General features: G+C 41.3%; 1 protein-coding gene and 1 pseudogene across 1 annotated transcript in view; both read right to left on the bottom strand.

The window, feature by feature from the left end:
• Positions 1 to 8600, bottom strand: part of LOC112068552 (meiotic nuclear division protein 1 homolog) — a 35779-nt gene extending 27179 nt beyond the window's left edge. Inside the window, exons 1-3 of the mRNA XM_024135712.2 lie at positions 8191 to 8600; positions 6570 to 6635; positions 3004 to 3061 (exon numbers count right to left, since the gene is read on the bottom strand). Of these exons, the coding sequence (XP_023991480.1) occupies positions 3004 to 3061; positions 6570 to 6593 (82 nt within the window). The 5' untranslated portion in view covers positions 6594 to 6635; positions 8191 to 8600. The remainder of the gene's footprint in view (positions 1 to 3003; positions 3062 to 6569; positions 6636 to 8190) is intronic.
• A 2232-nt stretch (positions 8601 to 10832) lies between these two features.
• Positions 10833 to 26784, bottom strand: part of LOC112067816 (tripartite motif-containing protein 2-like) — a 38055-nt pseudogene continuing 22103 nt past the window's right edge.

The following is a 26784-nucleotide window of genomic DNA, read 5'->3' as shown; positions in this document are numbered from 1 at the left end:
CCATTAAATCCATTATTTAAAAAATGGAAAGAATATGGCACCACAACAAACCTGCCAAGGGCCGCCCACCCAAACTCATGGACCAGGCAAGGAGGGCATAATCAGAGGCAACAAACAGACCAGAAAAACCCCGAAGCTGTATAAGCTCCCACAGCGGAGATTGGAGTATCTGCCCATAGACCACACTCCACAGAGCTGGGCTTTATGGAACAGTGGCCAGAAAAAGCCATTGCTAAATAAAAAAAATAAGCAAACACGTTGGTGTTTGCCAAAAGATGTGGGGAGACTCCCCAAACATATGGGAGAAGGTACTCTGGTCAGATGAGACTAAAATTGAGCATTTTGCCCATCAAGGAAAACGCTATGTCTGCGCAAACCCAAAAACCTCTCCTCACCCGAGAACAACATCCATGTTTTTCCACCGGCAGGAACTGGAAACTGGTCAGAATTGAAAGAATGGGCTAAATACAGGGAATTCTTAGGGGAAAGCGCGTGGTTACAGTCTTCCAGAAACTTGAGACTGGGACAGAGGTTCACCTTCCAGCAGGACAATGACCCTAAGAATACTGCTAAAGCAACACTTGAGTGGTTTAAGAGGAAACATTTAAATGTCTTGGAATGGCCTAGTCAAAGCCCAGACCTCAATTCAATTGAGAATCTGTGGTATGACTTAGACTGCTGTACACCAGCGGAACCCATCCAACTTGAAGGAGCTGGAGCAGTTTTGCCATTAAGAATGGGCAGAAATCCCTGTGGCTAGATGTGCCAAGCTTATAGAGACATACCCCAAGAGACTTGCAGCTGTAATTGCTGCAAAAGATGACTCTACAAAGTATTGACTTGGGGGGGGGGGCTGAATAGTTATGCACGCTCAAGTTCTGTTGTGTCTTATTTCTTGTTTCACCCCAAAAAATATTTAGCATCTTCAAAGTGGTAGGCATGTTGTGTAAACCCCCGCAGAATCTATTTTAATTCCAGGTTGTATGGCAACAAAATAGGAAAAATGCCAAAGGGGGTGAATACTTTTGCAAGCCACTGTACATTCACACTCCATAGCAAAACAACTAGATTTGTTTCAAATCATCATATTACCGAGTGAAGCCCATTATACTATCCAGGCTCATATAGCTTCAATCTTCCAACTCTGTGGTCCAGATGTACCGAGAGCAGAATCAATTTGCATCCCATTTGGCATCCTATTCCCTATATAGTGCACTACTTTAGACCAAAGCGCTAATGGGCCCTGGTTAAAAGTAGTACACTATATAAGGAACAGGGTGCCATTTGGGACGCACCCATAGCCCACGTAATCGCTTTACATTTATTACAGCGATAAGGGAAAACGTTGATTTAAATTTGCAGAGTCCAGGGCTCTTCTGTGTATTCCCTCCCTCTCTTAACTGATCCCAAATCAGCTGAGAGTAATAAAGCTAGTTTAGCAGTTTAGCATTTTTCCCACAATGGTTAAGGATAGATTGGGAAAGGCAAGCTGGTCCTAGATCTCTACCTAGGGGRAACTTTACCACCAAGCATAATAGAACGTTCTAACATCTGGAACGAGGACGTCTGGTGAAATGTGATAGTCCCACATCATGCACTGTTCTGTTCCTCTGCCGTAGCACTAATAAAGTTGATCTGGTGTGTTTTGGAACGAGCTGTGTTATAGAGAAAGTTCAGTATTTWACAACTTAAAGTTAGATGGCGCCACATCCTGAAAGTAGTCTATGGCCAGGAGAAACTGTAATCCATTGTTTTGTTTTCTCTAAACAGCCACTACAAACTTTAGCTATGTATMGTACACYGTGWATATGAAAAACACYGAACTTCCCCTTWAAGTACTGGGAGGATGTTGSGCAGCAGGGAGAATCAAACTAATGGGCCCTGTTTAAGCAAACTCTGGAACAAGGATTTSAGGGGCCTCATTTATCAAACATGCTTAAATTTCTCGATAGTCTGGCACATCTGGACTTGCTAGTTTCTAGTCCCTCTGTCTCGCTCGTTTGCCTSTCCGCCTTTCTCTCTTCCATCGCTCACTCACCATTTCTCTCCTGAGACTTTTTAAAAATATATAATTCCCTCCTGTCCCTCAAGTAATCACTGATATAACATAGCTGGATTGGTGGAAAGYGATGTAGTTGAACCCTTGGTTTTGCTTATCCAATTATTTGAAATCAGTGATCAGTGATCAGGCTACATCAAGGAAAAGAATGGATACATATTCAACGTTTTCAAAGAGGGCCCCTSATCTCACCCTCTCCCCCTCTCATTCTCTCCCTCCTTCCCTCTCTGCTGTGTGTGATAAGTGACTGTTATACACAGCAGATGCCAGAGCAGGGCCTTTAAAAACATGTGATTCTAATCATTTGCGGGCAGCCTGATCAAGTTTCCCCAAATTAATGTAACGTCCACTGTAAAAAAAGAAAAGGAAAATAAAGTCCCGTTTGGGTGCGTACCAAAACAGCACAGCTCTGTTTCTCTATGGTGCCAGCACTTAAAACATGTGCTTTTCCCTATTGTTGTTCTCCCTGTACACCCCCCCCCCACGTTAGTGCCTTTTGGCAGTAGTGTCGTCCCACTCCATACTACAGGCTAAATATGGGATGAATCAAAGTGATTTGGGCTAGACTCGGTTTCCAAGACGATGTTGGGACTATTTTATCAATATGTTGTTACGGGTGCGTGAGGGCAACTTTCAGTGTTGACACAGACCGCACATTCATGGGAAGAAAATGACACAGAACTACTTCAGGCATCTGCAAAATGCTCACCCCAAAAACATGGATAACTTCAAGAGGTGAAATAAAGACCTCCGGAAATGTTAGTACGCCGGTCTTAAAGATTTGGGATCCATATGCCGTCACTGAATAGAAAATGCACATTGGCATCGCAGGGACATTTTTTAATTTAATGCTGAGTTTTATTTCATATAGAAAATAAATCACGAGTCCCAGGTTTCACTTGTAAAACGATCCATCTGGTTCGTCTCAAATAATCATTACTCACTTATTCCTTTAGTCTTGGGGGCGATTTTCTCTATGTCCTTCAGCTGAAACACTTCTTTCTGGTGAGAGAGACAAAAAAACAACTCCATACTAATATATTTTATTTTAAAAAATTAAAAAGTATGAGCAAGTTAGACAGGGTGCCAAGCTGTCCTAAACTAATACTCTAGAAACTGGGCCATAAGAGAAAATAACCCCTACAGGCCAAATGCATGCATTCAGTGAGTCAACATTCTTTGTTTTTTTATTATTTTTTATTTATTTCACCTTTATTTAACCAGGCCTAGCCAGTTGAGAACAAGTTCTCATTTACAACTGCGACCTGGCCAAGATAAAGCAAAGCATTGACACATACAACAACACAGAGTTACACATGGATAAACAAACGTACAGTCAAAGACACAATAGAAAATCTGTAAACAGTGTGTGCAAATGAAGATAAGGAGGTAAGACAATAAATAGGCCATAGTGGCAAAGTAATTAGCAATGAACACTGGAGTGATAGATAGTTGCAGATGAGGATGTCCAAGTAGAAATACTGGTGTGCAAAAGAGCAGAAAAAAAAAATATATATATATATTGGGGATGAGGTAGGTAATTGGTGGATGGGCTGTGTTACAGGTTGCAGGCGATCGGTTAGCTGCTCTGACAGCCGATGCTTGAAGTTAGAAGGGAAATATAAGTCTCCAACTTCAGAGATTTTCAATTCGTTCCAGTCATGGCAGCAGAGAACTGGAAGGAAAGGCAGCAAAGCAGGTGTTGGCTTTGGGGATGACCAGTGAAATATACCTGCTGAAGCACGTGCTACTGGGTGGGTTTTCCTATGAGAGACCAGTGAGCTGAGATAAGGCGGGTTTACCTAGCAAAGACTTATAAATGACCTGGAGCCAGTGGGGTTTGGCAACGAATATGTAGCGAGGGTATGTTTGGCAGCATGAGTGAAGGAGCTTTGTTTCGAAATAGGAAGCCGATTCTAGATTTAACTTTGGATTGGAGATGCTTAATAGAGTCTGGAAGGAGAGTTTACAGTATAGCCAGACACCTAGGTATTGTTGTCCACATATTCTAAGTCAGAACCGTCCAGAGTAGTGATGCTAGGCGGGTGGGTGGGCACGGGTAGCGATTGGTTAAAGAGCATGCATTTAGTTTTACTAGCGTTTAAGAGCAGTTGGAGGCCACGGAAGGAGTGTTGTATGGCATTGAAGCTCGTTTGAAGGTTTGTTAACACAGTGTCCAAAGAAGGGCCAGATGTATACAGAATGGTGTCGTCTGTGTAGAGGTGGATCAAAGAATCACCCGCAGCAAGAGCGACATTGATATATACAGAGAAAAGTCGGCCCGAGAACTTTTTTTTTTTTTTTTTTTTTTTAAATCGATGGTGGTTATGATATCGTTTAGGACCTTGAGCGTGGCTGAGGTGCACCCGTGACCAGCTCGGAAACCGGAGTGCATAGCGGAGGGATTCGAAATGGTCGGTGATCTATTTGTTCACTTGGCTTTTCGAAGACTTTAGAAAGGCAGGGCAGGATGGATATAGGTCTAACAGTTTGMGTCTAGAATGTCTCCCCATTTGAAGAGGTGGATGACTGCGGCCGCTTTCCAATCTTTAGGAATATCAGGCGATATGAAAGAGAGGTTGAACAGACTAGTAATAGGGGTTGCAACAATGGCAGTGGATAATTTTAGGAAGAGAAGGTCCAGATTGTCTAGCCCAGCTGATTTGTAGGGATCCAGATTTTGCAGCTCTTTCAGAACATCAGCTGTCTGGATTTGAGAAGCGGGGGGGCTTGGGCCAGTTGCTGCGGGGGGTGCAGAGCTGTTGACCTGGGTTGGGGTAGCCAGGTGGAAAGCGTGGAGAAATGCTTATTGAAATTCTCGATTATCGTGGATTTATCGGTGGTGACAGTGTTTCCTAGCCTCAGTGCAGTGGGCAGCTGGGAGGAGGTGCTCTTATTTTCCATGGAATTTACAGTGTACCAAAACGTTTTGGAATTAGTGCTGCAGGATGCACATTTCTGTTTGAAAAAGCTAGCCTTTGCTTTCCTAACTGACTGTGTATATTTATTCCTGACTTCCCTGAAAAGTTGCATATCGCGGGAACTATTCGAAGCTAGTACAGTGTGCCACAGGATGTTTTTGTGCTGGTCAAGGGCAGTCAAGTCTGGAGTGAACCAAGGGCTGTATCTTGTTCTTATTTTTTTATTTTTTTTAAAGGGGCATGCTTATTTAAGATGGTGAGGAAGGCACTTTTAAAGAACAATCAGGCATCCTCTACTGACGGGATGAGGTCAATATCCTTCCAGGATACCCGGGCCAAGTCGATTAGAAAGGCCTGCTTGCTGAAGTGTTTCAGGGAGCGTTTGACAGTGATGAGGGGTGGTCGTTTGACCGCGGACCCATAACGGACGTAGGCAATGAGGCAGTGATCGCTGAGATCCTGGTTGAAAACAGCAGAGGTGTATGTAGAGGGCAAGTTGGTCAGGATGATATCTTTCAGGGTGCCYATGTTTACGTATTTGGGGTTGTACCTGGTAGGTTCCTTGATAATTTGTGTGAGATTGAGGGCATCTAGCTTAGATTGTAGTTTGTTGTTTCTTGAAAAGACAGTGAAAACTGACATTTATTGGTTTTGCTTCAAATCAAAGAGGGCATGGAAAACGTTAAAGAATATCAAAAACCAGTATAGGCCTATAATTCATGATCAAACATGTGATTAAGTATTTCTATGGTTTTAAACCTTTAAGCGAGCAGTAAGAGTGTGMCTTGTCAAACTGCAGACGTCCGGTTTCTAGCAGTTATTTATCCCGGGAAAAGGGAGTTGGTTTGGGTGGGAAATCGCAGTAACCCAGTTCCCGCTATTCAACCGCAACTTTACTCTGAATCAGCWATACAGCATGYAYYGTCCTGAAAACCTCTTCTACTGGTTAACCCCACCTTAGAAACCAAGTTCCCTGCCCCAACATGTCCGAGGGTGTTTCACACTAGAGGGAGAGCCGGTGTGCGTGTGTGTCTGAGAGATGGAGGCACGCTCAAGGTGCTATGTATGGTCTGTTTACTTTAGCTCAGGTGTCATAGCCAACCCTGGCATCAGCGGCAGCTTTCTAACTGCGACACGAAACCAGTCCTCGGTTTCACCAACTGACTCAAAACTCCCACAATCTTGCTMCTCTCCATGGATACTCTTGGACCTCCACAGCTTGAAGTGAAACRGCATTTGTGTTATGAAATACACCTAAGTGTCAAATTATTAAAGGGAGAGTTCACCAAAGTTACATTGGTTTCCTTACCCTGCAGGCCAGCAATTTTGCCGTAACACTACACAACTAATTCAAACTGTCAAAGATTGATGATTGGTTGATTATTTTAAATCAGCTGTGAAGCGCTAGGGCAAAAACAAAAACGTGCACCCCTTGGGGTCCCTAGCAATTCATGCTTTGGTTTAGTTTCCCTGGCACTGTTTCCACATGCTAAYGTTTAAGGATTTGTGGCACAAATCCCATTCACGTTATGGAACCGATTAGCAAAGACACCGATATGTCATTTTGGTGAACTATCCTTTTAACTCACTGTCTCAAAGAAAATCTCCATCATGCGAGTCCTCTTCTCCTCAAGACTGAGACCTTTTTTTTTTGACTGCAAAACAAAAATACAGAAGAAATAAAATAAGTCAGTTATAATGTGGCAATCTGTAATCGGTACATGCATTGACTTTCAACAATTCTTCAAGAATCAATGAATGAACTTTTAAATGCCTCATGATCCTAGTTCAACTGTCATACACCATCATAACCACAAATATAACTTTTTTTTTTAAATGTATAGCCTCAGAACATGGATAAAACTATAAATGTTAATCTCATGGATGGTCAATCCTTGCATCCGACGTCTGAAGTGGCCATACAGCATTTAGTRAGATGCTGCAGACTTCAGGGCTGCCATACTTCTTGCGCTTAGCGGAGCCGAGCTATTGCATAGGAAGTGAGTTTGTTTATACTGGACCTCTGGTCCCCACCTACCGTTAACCAATCATGTCAATTCGGGGCCCTCCACATTATTACAACATTTTAGAGGCACACGGCGATGTGGTACAGAGCTTGATTTGACCTCTTCAATCCTCCACAAATTGCGTCATACCTTCCATACGAAGCATCCGACACACATTTCGGATCAAACATAAAGTCTTTGTCTACATCTCTCCATCCCTCAGCTATTTACCAAAAACAGAGGTGGGGTTGACATTGCAGCCCCTCCCCGTTTAAAACATAATGTGCCTCTTGATATATTAGTGGCAATGAAGCTTTGCAGACTTTCGCTGAGGGGCCATGGCAAGCGGCTTATTTATACACTGGCAGACAAGCTCGAAGGAGCATGTGAACATAAATAAACGCCAACCACATAACGTCCTAGCTAGCACATGGACGTAACTGGTTATTTTCTGTTGTTGCAAAGAGACATGCCAAGCTAGCATACATGCTAGTTAGCTTTATGTAAGTGTGCTAGCAAGTTASAGTTCAACCAAAGCTTCTTCAACTGGCTATCTAACTATGCCATTTAGCCAGTGTGCAATTGACTGGGAGTACGGGTGTTGACTGTAAAAAGGTTTAACTAACTTACCATTTTGCAATGTAAATAACCTTCACGGACTGAGTTTCTCCGGCTTCAGWGATACAGTGCAAGCAATGAGTTTCCCGCGGTAATTCAAGGGTTGTCAACGAGGGAAGGGGAGCGGGATATTAAACTCACCTCTCATACCCTGGCGCCATCTGTTGTCAGTTTAGGAGAGCTACAGTCCTACACAGTACAGCCTACTATGCAGTCCCTCCAGGATTCTGAGTACGCATAATTCAATCCAAAAAATCAACCAAACCGCGCATATTGCGCGAAAGCTCGCAATTTTTACAAATAAAAGGGTTCAATCAAAAGCGGGTTCGTAATTTTGACCAATTACTGCACTGTTRYCKTGGAAAATGGCCCAATCCAAATACACGTCAACAAAGTTTTTTCCCCCTGGCCTGTCAGCGTATTCACGTGCGAAGATGATGGCTGATTATTGATGGCTGACAGGCAGTACAATGAACAGAAATCAATCTCATTTGCCAACAAAAATAACAGCTAACGAAAGTGCGAAACGACCACTCTACTAAAGCTAAGGTTAGCGGAGTAAAAGTTTGAGTAAAACGCCACTCACCTTGGTCTTTCAGCGTTTGCCAGTCTTCCYTGCTACCACTTCAGTCATGGTGATCTGCAGCTGCTGTGGGAACTGTTCTAACATTCTCATATGCTTTGCTGATTTGAAGTGACTGTTGATTGTCGACTTTCTCTAGATTCCAAAAACATTTGGAAATTGTTTCGCACTGTCGTTARCTGTTATTTTTGTTGGCAAATGAGATTGATTTCTGTTTATTGTACTGCCTGTCAGCCATCAATAATCAGCCATCATCTTCGCACGAGAGTGGTCGGCACTCTGCTCTCCCCAGTCTGTCAATGGAGAACGCTGCTCAAAGTGCTGAGTGCAATTTGTCAGCATTGCCGTTTTAAACTCTAAAASTTTAATACGGATCACGAAGGCACAATCTTTCTGGATTTTTTAGAAATGTAATAACAATCAACCACAACTCTATTTTTCCGTGTTCTGTTCTTTATCTCCCTTACGACACTTTCAGAAAAAAAAGAAAAATCACAATCAAGAATTTTGAAGACAATTTATTTGAAAGAAATATCGACCCTCAAATTGAAAGTGATTGATCAGCTTTGAACCTATTTGGGTTTTTTTAAGAGGGAGAGAGAGAGTCCGTAGGAATGGGAGGTGCATCTCGTTGATAGCAAGCCCCAAGCCTGATGGAGAGGAGAGGTGTGTGAGTGGATTATGTCAGAGCTGTTTGTTCAGGAAAATAAACAGATTTGAGCACTTTAGATGTTTCTAATTGTTTTTGTATGATGTATTCTGCTTAAAATCACATGTGACTTTTGTTGCTTTGTGAAATTAACGTGTGAATTTTTTTTTTCGCTAAATGAAATTCAGAAAAGCTGCAGCAAAAATGAAGCATTTTTGGCTGCAGAAATCCCCAAAATGTTGCGAAATCCTGGAGAGACTTACTATGGTTATAATCAGTGATGTAGTGGTGGGGGAAAAAAGTGGCAAGTAAACTCTGATCGCAGGTCGCGGTGAACGCTCCCTATACTTTCAATGCATTTTCTGCAAAAGGTGGGTGCTATGCCCAAGTGCGCCAATTGATTTTGTCCCCCACACCAAAAGCGATCACACAGGTTGAAATATCAAAACAAACTCAACCAATTATAATAATTTGGGGACAGGTCGAAAAGCATTAAACATTATGGCAATTTAGCTAGCTAATTTGTCCTATTTAGATAGATAGCTTGCTGTTGCTAATTTGTCCTGGGATATACATATTGAGTTGTTATTTTACCTGAAATGCACAAGGTCCTCTACGAAAATTAATCCACACATAAAACTGTCAATCGAATCATTTGTAGTCATCTCTCTTCCTTCCAGGCTTTTTCTTCTCTTGACTTTATATTGCAATTGGCAACTTTTATAGATTAGGTGCATTATGGCCACTGACCTCGTCTTTCAATCACCCACGTGGGTATAACCAATGAGGAGATGGCACTTGGGTACCTGCTTCTATAAACCAATGAGGAGATGGGAAAGGCAGGACTTGCATCGCGATCTGCATCAGAAATAGAAAGGAGTTCAATTTTTAGCCCTTGGCAACGCAGACCGCCGAGCAGTGTGGTGCAATAATTGAATAACATAGATTTCTAAATTTATTTTGCAACGCGAGTGGTGTGGTCAGCCTATTAGCGCCTGGCAACGCATATGCTCGTTGGTGTGTGTCTGCGTAAATTTATTTTGCGATGCGCACGGGCTTGTCTGGTTTGGTGTTAAAAAAAGGTGAGTTTACCCTCCACTACCCAGTGTTTTTCCCTCATTAAAATGCAAATCAATTTATAACATTTTTGACATGATTTTTTTGTTGTTATTCTGTCTCTCACTGTTCAAATAAACCTACCATTTAAAATTATAGACTGATCATTTCTTTGTCAGTGGGCAAATGTACAAAATCAGCAGGGGATCAAATACTTTTTTCCCTCACTGTATAAACCCTGGATTGCTGTTGCCATGTATTGGCCAATGATAGGCTTTGAAGCCACCGTTCGGCCATATTGGTACTCCTCAGAAGAAGCAGTTCTCAATTAAATCTTTCAAGAACAAAATTGTTTCAAAGATTTGTATATAATGATGAGATGCTCATGTCTCCGCCCTAACAATGTGGTGAGTTCACCATTTTCAATGAACAAATAAGGTTTTATATGTAAGATGGTTAAATAAAGATAMAAAATATTGATTATTATTATTTGTGCCCTGGTCCTATAAGAGCTCTTTGTCACTTCCCACGAGCCAGGTTGTGACGACAACTCACTCATTCTTATGTTTAATAAATGTATAGTGTGTGTGGCAGGCTTACAATGATGGCAAAAAACAACATTTGAGAGTGCGCTGACCATGGTGCTAGAACTGGAGGTTGAATGTGTGAAGGGGGTATGGGACTATAAAAAGTTTGGGAACCACTGCTCTAAAGTGTCTTTGTACCAGGAGTGTGTAGATGGAATATAAATAAAGGGTTAGGATTCTTCCGACTGGACAATTCCCCAATGAGAAGATTTTACCAGAGGATGCAAGAAAAGTCTACAGAAATAGCTTTGTTTGTTATTGATGCCTTCTAGATTACATAAGTGTTTCGTCATTGAAGTTTCTCATCTACAGGCTATTTATTTCTCATTCGTAGAAGTGGATTCACAAAACACTTTGTTCAGGAATGCAATACTTTATTTCTGTGCTGTACACAAAGAGCAAATAAACAAATTATGGAATGGTCAAACTTGAGGAAATGTTTTCACACACTGCAAGCATATTAGGGCTTTGGGAAATCTGACTTTAAATATGAATGTTCTGATACAGTGAAAGGGGAATAGCACTGCAATTTTTAACAGGGTGTTGTGTAAAGTTGGAATGTATGACATTCATAACACTTGCAACAATACACCATTGTCAAAAACGTTTTACATACACATTTTGSGGGTGGAATGGAACAGCACAGTCATTGCAATGCCACTAAAAYGTAGTTTCTGTACAAAAATGTTCAAATTGCATATCACACTTGCTGCATTACTGAGAGCTAAACATACAGAATATGGGCCCTTCTTCCATTGGCATCAGGGTATCAACATGGACGAGGAAAACAAAAAACTTAAGGACAAATACAAAATGGCTGCTTGAAACTAATGAATTGAGTCAAGTGCTTTCTAATCTAAATTAATCAAAACAGACGCATGAAGAAAAAAAAAGATAAGGAGAGCATTTTTTTAAGGCTGAACCTATTAAGATGTAGGCTAAWTACCCTTTTGAACAGAGCGCAGTGTATTCACACAGATTGCATCTYGACTGTTAAGCCATTGTATGGTTTTTTAGATAAACTATTAGACAGTGTCAGCTACAGTATCAGAATACTACACCTGAGTAGTATCAATAGTTGTGACAACAGACAAAAGGGCACAACAATTGAGGATGGGAGGTAAGAGATGACAGGTTTGTAATATCAGTTTCAATATTGTCGTTATTGTTTCTAACAGCTCTACGATGACCTACAGTGCAGAGTAGCAAGAATAACACATGTATAACTACATTTTTCATTTCCAGGACTGATTGAAAGTGAACTAAACATCGCAGAATGCTTTGAGCCATCATAAGTAGTATCATAAAGAGTTTAATGTTAAGTGTCCCTTATTGTATTTTACACCACGCGTGCGTGCACGCACACACACACTATTTTGCATTGAGCAACAATACCTAGTCTGTTATTATTGTGGAAGAGAAGTAAAGTGTAAAACCACTGGACTAGAGGAGATAAGATAATATATCATACATTGAGCAGTATGTGAATTCCTTATTGTTAATATATGAAAATATCAAGTGGTGGTGTGTAGATTGAAAAAAGCACTCCCACGAAGAACTATCTCCTAAGCAGAATGTAACAATTGGGCAATGTCACAAAATGTGTCATCTGATACCAAACTAYGATAGTTTCGATAGCTTCTTTGACAAACGTTTCCCATATGTTGGTGAATGATTTACAAATGTTTGTGGGRAGGTTTTTGGACAGCGTTGCATGCACTTGTTATAAATACCATGCTTTAAAAATACCCTGATTCTATTTTAGGTCCTATATGTATGAAATTGAACAGGTGAGGTGGGTAGAGAACTMATTTTCACTGAGAACATTTGACTAGAAGCTACTTTAGCCGGAGATTACTTTGTGGTGATCATTGATGCCAAATAATAATCATGGGATGCCAAGAAAGTGAAACAATCTAATAGATTAAAATTGGGGAATGAGACATATTTTTGAAGCTAGTCTGTGATCAAAGTCCAGGCACTTTATTTTAGATTTTTACTTCCCTTCAATCTCACTTCCATACACATTGGTGACTGTCGACGTATATTAGCAACAACCTCCATACTTGCATGATAAACCTTAATTTCCAGTTTTACATCAAGTGCCATGTCACAACAATAAATAACGAAAGGAAGAATTGGTCCAACCCTACCATGATACCCAGTTATCATTTCTCATTGTCCCAACAAGGATCCCTTTAAACAAAAGGGATGTATTGTATATCAGCTCTGGGTTGAAGTTTCCCCTAAGTTTAGATCTAGGATCMGCTTCCACTCCACCAATCCTAACCTAAACTATTGGTGGGGAAAATGCTAAACTGACCCAAGAYCAGCATCTAKGGGCAACTTCACCCTACTACTTCTGTATATCACATTAGGGGCAGGGACAGAAACGAGTCGAATAAATCTCCATCCTCCAATCCACGGAGATCTCAATCATAGTCCCTCCCACCTACAACACATCACCAATTCTCCTTCTCTTCTTCCTCTTCCCCATGGCCGACAGTAGAAAAAGTTTGAGGAAATACAGGGTTGCTCTTGTGAACTCCAGGGGGTCAGTGGAGGACAATGTTAAAGGTCAGAGGTCACGAAGGAGGCTACAGWGGCACACGTCAGGGTGAACGGCTAGAGAGAGGTTCTGTATGGCACGGTGTTGGATGGCGGGATTGAATTAGTGGGGGAAGTGGATGAGTGAAAATCCACCCATTTACTCCGTACTGAGGATGGTGTGTGTGTGCAAGTCTTCGTGTGTGTACACTAAGTGTGTGAGGGCTACTGCAGGTAACGGTAGACTTTGAAGCAGTGGTTCCCAGAGTCAGCCACCACCACGTGGCCATCAGAGGTGAGGGCCAGGCCCTGGGGACCGTAGAGAGGGTCTGCCGATGTGTTGATGTAGGAGAGGAATGAACCACTGCCATCAAACACCTGAGAGAGAGAGATTAGTCGTATTCCAAATTTAACTGACTATTCTAGATGCAAATATAATTAATCTAATCAAAATATTTTATAATAAAATTATACTTTAAAGTGCATTCTAGGGGACAGTATTTTTTTTCTCTCATTTACAGTTTAGTTAACACCAAAACAAGGTCTCCCACTTCCCTGACCTTGGTCTCACTTCCATGCTCTTTGGCCTCACCTGTATTCGGCTATTGCCCCAGTCTGCCACGATGATGTTGCCGTTGATGTCTACCGCTACCCCCGTAGGGGCATTGAACTGGCCGTTCCCCTCCCCGTTGGAACCAAACTTCAGAAGAAACTCCCCCTCAGGGTTGAACACCTGCAGAAAAGGTACACATCCTTTTTTCAGAAGGGTACACAATCCCTTTTTATTTAAAGAAAAGGTACATATCATTTGGTTCGGTGGGTGCCATTTTGCCGTGAGGTCGCCTAGGCAGAGAGCTGCTGCACATTTTGTAAATATTTAATTCATACATGTTTTTTTGTTGGAATCTTTTTTCTTTATTTTTGGTTTTGAATAGCCAAATGTTTATAGATTATATCTGTATTAAGTCTATTTGTTTCCTGCCCATGAATTCATTGCAAATCAGTGTCTCATGATAGCTAACAATGCTACCAGGCGAGCTAGCTATCGTAAGTGTATTTAGATTTGAAAACTCCCAACCTATTTTTTTGTTGTTATTTCTACGGTCTTATGACCCAATGAGGAAGACTAATGCATGACGAGCTGGCAGTGACGTCATCTCGGGAGGTTTCCTCCTAAGTTATGAGCGGCCTGTCATCATATCTTTAGTGACTGGAGAGCTCAAAAACAAACTTCTTCTCTTTCTACGCTACAAGACCAGAGAGTCAACAGCTATGGAGAAAATCTCAGTCAGATGGCGGGGGGGACGACAAGGCGCCACAGTTCACTCTCAATGGAGAATGAACTGTGCTGTCTGCCTGCCAGTCTCCGGAGGACCTGCTCATCTCTCCCCCATTGACCTCCTTTCTCTGTTCAAGCCATGTGGTTCCATCTTGATTGTCACTCCACCTGTTGGAGGMTTGAAACACTCAACTTTCAACACTGTCTGAAAATTATTGTTCCTGATCTACTCTATCCTATAGCTGTTTTATTTTATTGTTTTTTTGTTGTTGTTTTGTAGCCTTGTCGTTTGAATTTCATATGTTGAACAATTCAGAAAACAATGTTGAATTGAGCTTAACCAACTTTAGATTTTCTCCCCCCAAGACAATGGGTCGTACAAATGGCTCGACACCTAGGGGTGATACCATGTGACCTAGCATGACTATAAAAGTTCTGCTCCCCTATCTCTTACCCTCTTTACTCTGGACCTCCATCACCAGCAGGCTGACCATAGGTCCTGGACCTTTGCCTTTAATGGCCAGAACTGGTAACTGATAATTTAGGGAAAAAGTTTATTTTAGGGAATAATACCTGTAATCCAGTACAGACATTGGGGAGGAAGTGCCCACGCACTAAATAGGCTTCGAAGAAGAGTTAGTATCAGAAGAAAACAATAAGACTTAAAAGAGCTAGCGTAGCCTGAACGGTACACGTAAGCTAACAGTCTTCAACCCAACCCCTCTGAATCGGAGAGGTGCGTGGGGCTGCCATAATCGACATCCACGTCATGGACACCCGGGGAACAGTGGGTTAACTTCCTTGCTCAAGGGAAGAACGCCAGATTTTAAGGAGAAGACAATTAGAGCACAGCGTCTGCAACTCAAGCAAGGAGCAAACAGAGAAGAGCAACAAGCATAAGGACACCAACTCTGGACCAAAGAGCAACCTGATGGAGGAACCCCAATTCAACAAGACTGGACACASAGCCATCTTCTTTCTTTGTTCTCCGCCATGCAGCCATCAAGAAGCCACAACAGACTTTGATCACAGACTGAGTACAACATCATTTAATGTTCAGGATCTCAAGGTCTTCACTTGTCTTCCAATCTATTTCCTACCTTTTCATGATCATTCTCATTTTGTTTAAATATATTGATTAGTATTATTAAATGTTGATTGTWTAAAGAAATTGTGTTTGTCTTGGTTTTCTGGTAAAGAACTGTCGTGACRTGACTACCATTAATGCTTTGATGATTATTTTACCAAATCAATTAACTGTTTAATTATTACGATGATTAAATTAATCATGTAACAATTAMCTCATTAGCAATCTTGGGGCACCACGGAAAAGGTTTGTTTAATGAGTTACCGTTTCCCGAATTAACTCAAGAATATCAGAATATCGTTATCTTAGTCATCCATTCATTATTATTACCTCATATCAGTCTCATTCTGAACGTTGCATAATCSGTTAAATCTGCACGAACCCTAGTCTACAGTYGTGGCCAAAAGTTTTGAGAATGACACAAATATAAATTTTCACAAAGTCTGCTGCCTCAGTTTGTATGATGGCAATTTGCATATACTCCAGAATGTTATGAAGAGTGATCAGAATTAATTAATTGCAAAATCCCTCTTTGCCATGCAAATAAACTGAATCCCCCAAAAAACATTTCCACTGCATTTCAGTCCTGCCACAAAAGGACCAGCTGACATCATGTCAGTGATTCTCTCGTTGACGAGGACAAAGCTGGAGATCACTYTGTCATGCTGATTGAGTTCGAATAACAGACTGKAAGCTTCAAATGGAGGGTGGTGCTTGGAATCATTGTTCTTCCTCTGTCAATCATGGTTACCTGCAAGGAAACACSTGCCGTCATCATTGCTTTGCACAAAAAGGGCTTCACATGCAAGGATATTGCTGCCAGTAAGATTGCACCTAAATCAACCATTTATCAGATCATCAAGAACATCAAGGAGAGCGGTTCAATTGTTGTGAAGAAGGCTTCAGGGCRCCCAAGAAAGTCCAGCAAGCRCCAGGACCGTCTCCTARAGTTGATTCAGCTGCGKGATYGGRGCACCACCAGTACASAGCTTGCTCAGGAATGGCAGCAGGCAGATGTGAGTGCATCTGCACGCACAGTGAGGCGAAGACTTTTGGAGGATGGCCTGGTGTCAAGAAGGGCAGCAAAGAAGCCACTGCAGCAAAGAAGCCACACATTCTCCGAGAGCAACTTCTCCCAACCATCCAGGAACAGTTTGGTGACGAACAATGCCTTTTCCATCATGATGGAGCACCTTGCCATAAGGCAAAAGTGATAACTAAGTGGCTYGGGGAACAAAACATCGATATTTTGGGTCCATGGCCAGGAAACTCCCCAGACCTTAATCCCATTGAGAACTTGTGGTCAATCCTCAAGAGGCAGGTGGACAAACAAAAACCCACAAATTCTGACAAACTCCAAGCATTGATTATGCAAGAATGGGCTGCCATCAGTCAGGATGTGGCCCAGAAGTTAATTGACAGCATGCCAGGGCGAATTGCAGAGGTCTTGAAAAAGAAGGGTCAACACTGCAAATATTGACTCTTTGCATCAACTTCATGTAATTGTCAATAAAAGCCTTTGACACTTATGAAATGCTTGTAATTATACTTCAGTATTCCATAGTAACATCTGACAATAATATCTAAAGACACTGGACCAGCAAACCTTTTAAAATTAATATTTGTGTCATTCTCAAAACTTTTGGCCACAACTGTACATGATGACTCAGTGATACACAAATTGGCTTMATTATTTATTTACTAACTAACTAAATAATCACACAGAATTACATAAACACACAGGATAGATTATACATTGATTWCTACATAATGCAATGAAAAGTCCCTAGTGGACTAACCCAATATGACGGCTGGTTACCCAATGAATGTGGTGAGGAAAGAGTAGGAGAAGGAGAGACAAAATAATTCAACTATTGTACATACAGTTGAATAATACGCTCATCGTAAATATGGATATTTGGCACCCTAACAACCGCTCATTCGGATTTAGAAATGCAATGTACATATTTACGCTTGTATGTCTTTGTTGTCTCTCTCTGTTGAACTCGCCCGATCAGTCTGTGGCRAATAGTTCGACAGAAAGTCTCTGGTTGTGTAAGTCTCTGGTTGTCCACCAGAGGTCACCATGTCCTTAGTAGTTGTAGTAGGTTTCCTTTTGTTCTGGAAGTGTCTGTTAGAATGGAAACATCAGACGTACCAATGGTCGTTTGATAGGGCAATGTTATTTTCTCGTCTTCGCTCGAGTTTCCTAAACTACGTTACATGCAGAGCTGCAGGCGGTGCATGTCTAGTCTTCTTCTTTGTTGAGTTTGAGGATCTTAACATTTTCTCTTTCTGGTAGAGTCTAACCGTTTTACACGTGTAGCCACAGCTCCACGCTTTCTGGTCTAGTAGTTTTAAACCATCTGTGACRTCCGGCTTACCGTCCGTATACTGGTCCAATGTAAATTTCATTAGGAGTCCTTTTATAAATGTTCCATCCATCCTTTTTGCATAATGCCTGTGCCTGTGCTCACGTGGGGTCGGTTACTGACTGGGTAAAACTTTACATGAAAACAATTCTCATTTAGAAGGCTAAAATTAAATTTAATCTTCTCACAAATAGTTTCATATTTAATCATATATGTTTTACAACATTTAGATGTAACTCTGACATATACATTGTAAAAGCTCTTAAAGTTACAATGTTTACGTTATAAATTATTTAATGATATCACAGAACAATAACTGATCTGACATGATTGTTCTTTAAGTCCCTCCTGMCCATTTCCCAYATTTATGTTAGAAATATTGTTTCAATGTCCAATCTTTTGATGTTAAAGTATTAAGGCCAGAGTCTCTCTCTACACACAAAGGATTTTTAACTCAATACTACAGTATTACTACTCAATACTAGTGAGGGTTTCTGCCAGGTATTTACGATCTGGTTGTTAAGTCATAAAACTCTTGTGGAAGAGAGAGAAGGGGGGGGGGGGTCTGGCTGTCTGTCAGCCCTGTGCCGAGCTGATCTGGCACCTATGATCCTCACCCATGGGAGAGAGAGAGTCATGACAGAACTCCAATTGATTCTCATAAGAATTCATACCTTCAGATAAGCCAATAATTACTATTGTTAAAATGTTAGTCTTATAGAGTTATTGGTAAAATAACTCATGAACCAGGTCTTCTTAAATACAATTTTTGTCCAATACTGGACTGGTGYTTCGTTAATAATCTCATAGTAATAAGTGTACACACTATTTTATAGCTTTTTCAAGTGCTTTGAGAATTTTTGTAATGAAAAGCGCTATAGAAGTTGAATAAATTATTCATTATTATATCCCTTTTTCAGAAAGGTGCACATAATTTTTCAGAAGGGTACACATCCTTAAAAAAAAGGTACACTTTTTTCAGAAAGGTACACAAACTTTTTATGGGAAAATAGACATACTTTTTTCACAAGGGTACAAATCATTTGTAATTGATGAGATGGTCTTACCTTCACAGAATGATTATGGAAGTCTGTAACAATTATCTCATTGTTATGGTTCACTGCTGCAAAGTGAGGACCTGGATCAAACCGAGAGATAGGAGCAAGGTTAAATGCATGTACTATAGCAATGTAAACAACGAAACAGAGGAAAGTGGTGATGGCCGAGACATGAGCATTGTCATAGCCTACTCTGGACTACCGATGAATAGTGAGCTTTTTGGCGCCAGGGAATCACCTAAGTGGGTGCTACTTGTTTGTATGGAGGAATGGCTACAAAAGTAAAGCGGCTATGCTACGGACGGCTGGGGACGTCGAGGTGCGCTGCTAAACAGCTCCGGACCTGTCTGGCCCTGATCCACATCCCTGTGATGCTGCCTCYCACCGCTCAAGCCATTGTTTGATATTATCAAGACCAACTGCTTCAGCTCCCATCCTGACTTCCTGAATTACTGTTTTTGTTTCCTTGTTTAATTACATTTGTGCTGTATACATAATTCAGCTTTAAGCTGGCATACCACGGCCTACATGTAAATGCAATAAAACTACTACTACTACTAGTAGTGACTTTCTCACTGCTGACAAAGTCGAAAATGGCTTGATTTAAAACAATGTATCATTTGATGTGATGTGATATGTTTATGAAAGACATGCCAAAACACGCCTGCCAAAACACACGTAGATACTGATTTCACTGTTTGTATTTTTTTMTTTTAAATTGTAAGTAAATATCATCATAAACTATAATCATAAACACATTTTTAAATGAAAAGACATGTATTTAACTGAAATGGAAAGCTACAGGGAAGAGTGGGGTAAGTTGAGCAAAAGGGGTCAGTTGAGCCACCCTTGTTTCTAGGAAACCATAAACAACATTTACAATTTGAACAAATATTTAAGAAAGGTTATCATTTCATGGAGTCTGTAAAGGAAGAAACCATATGGAAAAAGTGGTCCCATTTTTTTTATTTGTACATTTTATTTTTWGAAAAAAGCGATCGTAATTGTGTTTGGGAAATAAAGAGACATGGTTTTAAAATGGTACTTGTAATATGTGACCCATTTCACGAAACTAGGCGTATGTCACGGATCACTACTTCACACGGGAGCCATTTGAATTGATTTTAATTTTTTTTTATCTAAATGCGTTTTTTGGCAGAAATGCCTTCTGGAACATGTGAACTTTCATGTGCCTTAATAACAAACTTGTATGCCATCTGTAAATACAAATACAATTGTTAAAATGACAAGTCTAGTTGGTTTAGCCACAAAAAAAGCTAGCAACCTTCCCGCTAGCCATGATTGGCTGAGATAATGAGTGGGCTGGACATGCCGAGAGATGAGTTTGGATTGGTCTGCCATATAGCACGCTTCTGTCTATTTGATCTCGTTAGAATGTGTAGGTAATCCTGTCTAATGTGGCTTTTAAAATTGTTGTGTACCGTTAAATTGTTGAAAACAGCCTAACCAGCTCTCCTAGGTAGAGTGAAATGGTCAGAGTAGGGTGTTCTCATTTGTGTCTGGAAATAGCTAGCAAGCTAGACAATGTTAGCAAGTTCGCTTGGATGCTTGACTGCCGTTGTGAGGTCAGAACGCTCAGATTAACCCTACTCATCGGCCAGAGCGTCCAGTGTGCGCTCTGAACACTCCCGAGAGCGAAACGCTCTGAATTTAAGAATGGACAATCTGACAGAACAGTTGCAGTCACCAACGCTCTGGATAAGATAAAAACAGCCTAACCAGCTCTGCTAGGGCGAGTAATATTCAGTTAGCTGTTCTCTCATTTTGAAGTASCTAGCAAGTTAGCCAGTTAGCTTGACTGCTGTTGTTGTTAGTACAGAACGCTCGGATCAACCCTTAAAAGAGATGGGTCGGGCTAAAGCTTAAGAGGGTGTGAACGATGCTGAATGGGTGTAGACAAAGAAGAGCTCWCCAGTTGGTAGCAAAACATTCAAAGGCCATTTTCTCAAAAGTGAGGTAACAAGTTTATCAAATTTAAAAGCAGAATTACTTTCCCATTGTTCCTCAAATGCAGTGTATGATATACMATTTTTTAGCTCTGTCTCTCTGCTTTTATCCAATGTAAAAAATAAAMATKTTAACATTTGAAATTTTGCTACATAAGACTGGATGAATCAAGGCGGTCGGTCACATATTTCATTCGGTATAGAAAATGTGTAGGCGGCTTAACTTACCCTGTCCCGCGGCTCAACAAGTGCCAAGAGACTACTTTTCAAAACTGTMATGCTTACTTTAATTCTGATTATTTCCAGGGATACACAACATCCTGAAATATATGTAGATATTTTTGTTAGAAAGAATACTATATTTCCCTTGACGGAGTGATGATGAATATAAAAAATCKAATCAAATCAAATTATATTTGTCACATGCGCCGAATAATTCACCTTAAAGTGAAATGCTTACTTACAAGCCCTTAACCAACAATGCAGTTTTAAGAAAAATACAACAAAAAATAAATAAAGTAACAATTAAAGAGGAGCAGTAAAATAACAATAGCGAGGCTATATACAGGGGGTACTGGTACAGAGTCAATGTGCGGGTGCACCGGCTCAACTTACCCCACTCTCCCCTACTGGATGTTTTTGACAGGTTATTTGCTATTTATGTGTATCATTAGGCCTACAGTGTTTTTATTTTTTTTATTTTTTTTATTCATTTGTTTTGTTTATTTATTTACATTTACTATGTAAATCATGATTTCTGACTTTGATGCAATAAAGAAAGTATTGGATAGATTATATTTGATAGTCCCAGTCGGTATTAGAACATCAAGGCCGCCGGTGGGGAAAACAACCTGTGGTTACCTAGGTTACCCCCATTGGCTCACAGCTCACACCTTTTTCAAACGCAATGTTCTTGTTGTCTGCTTGTTTTAGTCAATTACAAAACTACATGGAAGAAAAGTACAACATGCCTAAAGATTACTTTACTTTTTTTTTTACTGCCTGCTCCGGAACACTGCCTGCTCCGGACTACTTAGAAAAACKTAATGTTGTAGGGCTTCCCTCATGATGGTGCAAGCTAGCTACCGACAAGAACATTAAGCTAGCCAAGACCAACAACACAAACAAACGGACTATACTAAATAAGTTTAATGTCATACCTGTGATCTACACACAACTACTTGTAGCATACTTGGACACCGGGTTCCCACATTTCCCACTCTCCCACTCCGAATACCCTGAAGCCACAGGGCTCTTCTCGCAGGCTCCATTTCCCTACGTGGGAGCATTGCAAACCTTAGGTTGGGATTTTTTTTACCGCTTTTTCTCCCAAATTTCGTGATATCCAATTGGTAGTTACAATTTTGTCCCATCACCGCAACTCCCGTACGGACTCGGGAGGAGCGAAGGTCGAGAGACGGGTCCTCCAAAACAAGACSCTGCCAAGCCACATTGCTTCTTGACACACTGCTCGCTTAACCCGGAAGCCAGCCGCACCAATGTGTCGGAGGAAACGCAGTACAACTGGCGACCGAAGTCAGAATGCATGCGCCCAGCCCGCCACAAGGAATCGTTAGAGCGCGATGGGACAAGGACATCCCCGGCTGGCCAAACCCTCCCCTAACMCAGACGACGCAGGGCAAATTGTGCGCCACCTCATGGATCCCCCAGTCGCGGCCTGCTGTGACAGCCTGGGATGGAACCCGGGTCTGGAGTGACGCCTCTGCAATGCAGTGCCTTAGACTGCTGCGCCACTCGGGAGGCCGTGGGTTGGGATTTTTGACCTGGGTACATTGAACAACATTGCAGATTTTCGGCATGTTTTGTTATTTCAGTATAACAAAAAAAATCTACGAAGTTGKCTCTTTTACAGAAACCCCAGAGCCTCCCCTTTACATTGGTGATCTTMATCCTGAGGTTACTGACGCCAGGTCGTTAGGGACCAAATCACCCATTGTTCACTGACAAGCACATATGTCAACTTTCTTAGCTCAGCCAATACAGAGCGTGCCCTGGACACGAGAAACTTTGAAAGCATCCATGTAAAACTTATGCGGATCATGTGGTCTCAGCATGACCCATCCTTGAGAAAGAGCAGGGTAGGTAATACTTTTGTTAAGAACCTGGACAAGACCATCTGCCTTCAGACATTGTGKCCAGTAAGCTGGTTTGTGACGAGAATGGGCAGTCTAAAGGMTATGCCTTCGTTCAAGGAGACTTCTGAAAGAGCCATAACAAAATTAAACGGAATGCTGCTAGTGTAGCGCTTACTCCTCAGCCTAAAGTGTCCCCACTTGCGCCACAGAATAGCTAGCGTTTTACATGGGGCAGACTGGTAAGATGCTGCAGGAGGGTGGTCATGTGTGCTAGCAAGGCAGAGGTCCTTTGTGTCCACAAAGTCAATATATGTGGCCCCAGCACAAGGCTCAGCGTGTCAAGTTCCTCACGAACCAAAACAAGGAGAGGATGGTCCGCTACAAGGARAGGACAAGTAATCTAACAATTCCCCAACAACTACCTAATACACACAAATCTAAAGGGGTGAATGGGAATATGTACATGTAAGTAGGGTTGGAAACTTTCTGGTAAACTACTGTAATTTTTCCSAAAATTTTCCAYGGGAAGTTAAGACTGGGGAATTTTGCTTAACTTCATCAAAAAAGTTAGCAAGTTAGTTTTTGCTACCRTGTGGGTTTTAGCTTGCTTGAGCCTGCTAACTGAGGACTGTTAATTCACCTGTTTCCATACATGTTTAATTTGAAAACATTTATCTTACAAAGGAGTTGTTTAATCTAAGAGCTGCTTTACTATGTTATTCGGTACTATTGGAGATTTTTACTGGTTATTTTTTGTTCACTTTCATTTATTGTTGTGGCTTTAATCGTTACTGAGAAGAGAGCCTGACTGGGCGACCGTCTGATGTGTGGTAGGACATTATTGCACTGTCAAGCTAATTAGAAGTAAAATGTGGTGGTTACATTTTTGGCAAATACGGTTTGCCTAGTGAATTCTATTATGTAAAGGGAATGAACATAAGATGGTCGTAGATCATTCTGACCAATGCGTTAAAAGTTCCCTCAGCGGCTCACAACAAGCAACCTCTACTAAAAGTATGCCTCTCATAATCTGTGCATGTCGAGGTTTATGAAGAGTTTGATAGAATGCAGGACACCTTATCTGATAGCAACAGCTCATGTGTCCTCCTGAATCAGAAGTTTTTTTCACTCAATAGAGGAACGTAGCCAGAGAAATGCTGATGAATGTCTTGCTCGGGTGTATGCAACTGGTTCACCTCTTGATGCTCACAGGCAATGTCTATTGGTGAAGAGATTTTCTGAATGTTCTTCGCCCAGCATACACCCTCCAACCAGACATGCTTTATCTACTCAATTTCTGATATGCACAGTTCAACAGAGTTCAAGTGAAGGTCAAGCAATATCATAGAGAAAGCAGAGTGTTACAATCTCTGATGGGTGAATGTTTGGGCACAGGAATAATAACTACATCATCTCCACCCTCACCAGTATTCATGCAAGAGCACAGTACACAAGGTATCAAACAGACCACACGCTGTGGTCTCTACATGCAGATGAGCTGACTAGGCATCTATCAATGACCTGGTACCAAATAGTTATTCACTGGTGACCGACAATGCGTGACATGAAGCTGGCTTAGTCTAAAGTGGAGCAGTCGTTATGCCCTACATCGCACCCAGTTGGCTGTGCTGCACAATGCATTATCTGCTCCTCAAGACATCATGGCACTGGAAACAATGGGATGCAACTCTACAGAGAGCCAAGGAAATTGTGATATGTGAAAGGGTCATCAAGTGTATAGCAAGCAATCTACTTTCTCACCAAAGCAACATGTGAGAAGATTGAAAGAGCACTACATTGAAGCTGCCCGAGGCAATAACCTCATGGGGTGTGTTGTCTATCATGTTTTGTTTGGGGGACCAGGTTTTCCTTTTCCTTGGGTATGGAGAAGGTCTCTTCCAAAATGATGGCCATATTCACAGTCTGCGCATATGGACAGCCCAATCAAGAGGATCCTCCTGGATATGTATTGTGTGTGATGAGAGTGGTAAAAGCAGCTAAACTTGCTCTGAAATCTAGCGTATAGCAGTACCCATTGCACGGATTGAGGGAGATGCAATGCCATCCATTCTGATGTTCAGACTCTGCTTGCAGAACGTAAGATAAACTATCCCTGTACTTGCCCTTCGCCCACTGTGCATTGTTGCTCCAAGCAGAGGAAATCTGCGAGTCTCTGAAATACACAAAAAAGCTGAAAGACTTCTCCTGAAGCCTATACACCGCCCAGGTATATGTTGACCCCAATTATCTGACAAGAGAATCCTGTCTGGTGCAGAGATCAACAAGGCCTATGGTGTCATCACTACCGTGTCTCGTTCTTGCAGTCTGGCGAAATACACTTCCAAGCAAGGGCTATTGGCGATGGAGAGTCAATATGGCAGTCGTGCCCACATATCTCATCAGCCACCTGGTGAAAGGACTTGTGTGGATCTGAGGCTCTTTCCCCTGTTGCCTCCATCATCCTCCAAATCCCACCAAAATCGCCGTGCCGTGCAGAGCGCAACTGGTCCTTGTTGGGAACACACACACCAAAGTGACGCAACGAGGCTGACCAATACAAGGGTAGAAAAATGTTATGGCCAATCCGGGCAAAATGAGGCTTTTTTGCAGCCTGATAACGAGCCATATCCACAATGGTTGGAAAGTAAAAAATGAAGACTGAGGCCTCAGTCGTATGTTCAAGTATGGTGTATCATTGAGGAGGTCCAGGGAGAAGACATGGAAGCCTGAGAGGAAGACAACCAAAGCTTTAGTCTCTAGACTATCATTTTACAGATGTATGTTAAAAACGTTTTTGGGAGATGCGATGGATCATTTGGGATCATTCAATATTCCCTTTCTGTTTCTCCATATGATATGGTAAATATATCCAATGCAAAAACATCTATATTTAAATGGTATTAATATTAATTTGCATATATTTCCGTTGATTCCCATATATTCCCGTTAATTCCCACRGAAAGATTCCACCTCTGAATATTCCCCAAACTGTGCAACCCTACATGTAAGTATATGGATGAGCGATGGCCGAGCGGCATAGGCAAGGTGCAATAGATCGTATAAAATACAGTATATACATATGATATGAGTAATGTAAGATAGGTAAACATTATGAAAGTGGCATTATTTAGAGTGCATTGTATAAAGTGACAAGTGATTCACTGGACTCTTTCACATCTAGGTAAGGTTAACCCATACCTTTTTAAAGCAGCAATCAGCAGTTGAAACAATTACAAAGCATACTCCCCACCACTGTTTCTGTAAAAAGAGGGGGGGATGCAGCAGAAGAAATGTAACCACTCAAATTCAATATGTATAGTTTTAATCATGTTTTGAGGCTATACAGTGTTTGTTTACATTTACTTTGTTTACAAACATTGGAGTAAAACAAGCTATATTTTGGGTTCTGATGGGGTATATCTGTTGAAGTAAGCTGATGAGGCACAAGTTACTTTCTTCAAGAATCAATGGGTATATATCATTAAGTACAAAAATGGATGTAGCAACTGCTGATTGCCCCTTTAAGATAAGGTTGGGTTAATTTCAAATCAAAATCAAGTTTATTTTATATAGCYCTTCGTACATCAGCTAATATCTCGAAGTGCTGTACAGAAACCCAGCCTAAAACCCCAAACAGCAAGCAATGCAGGTGTAGAAGCACGGTGGCTGGGAAAAACTCCCTAGAAAGGCCAAAACCTAGGAAGAAACAAAAAGAGAGAGATGAAGTCATCATGCCGCGTCGTCCTGACGCATTTAATTTAAATTGAAACATTGAATTGAATGGAAACACACACACAACAAACACGCATGACTGACAAAGCAATGGGCTTCGAGACAGTAGGAAGAGCATGCGGGAAGTCCCCTTGATCAAATCTAATGTTTTTGCTCGAAAGGTGCAC

This window comes from Salvelinus sp. IW2-2015, unplaced genomic scaffold (assembly GCF_002910315.2).
Source record: "Salvelinus sp. IW2-2015 unplaced genomic scaffold, ASM291031v2 Un_scaffold563, whole genome shotgun sequence".
Lineage (NCBI taxonomy): Eukaryota > Metazoa > Chordata > Actinopteri > Salmoniformes > Salmonidae > Salvelinus > Salvelinus sp. IW2-2015.
The sequence above is the reverse complement of the archived record's forward strand: the minus strand, read 5'-3'. Positions and strand labels throughout refer to the sequence as shown.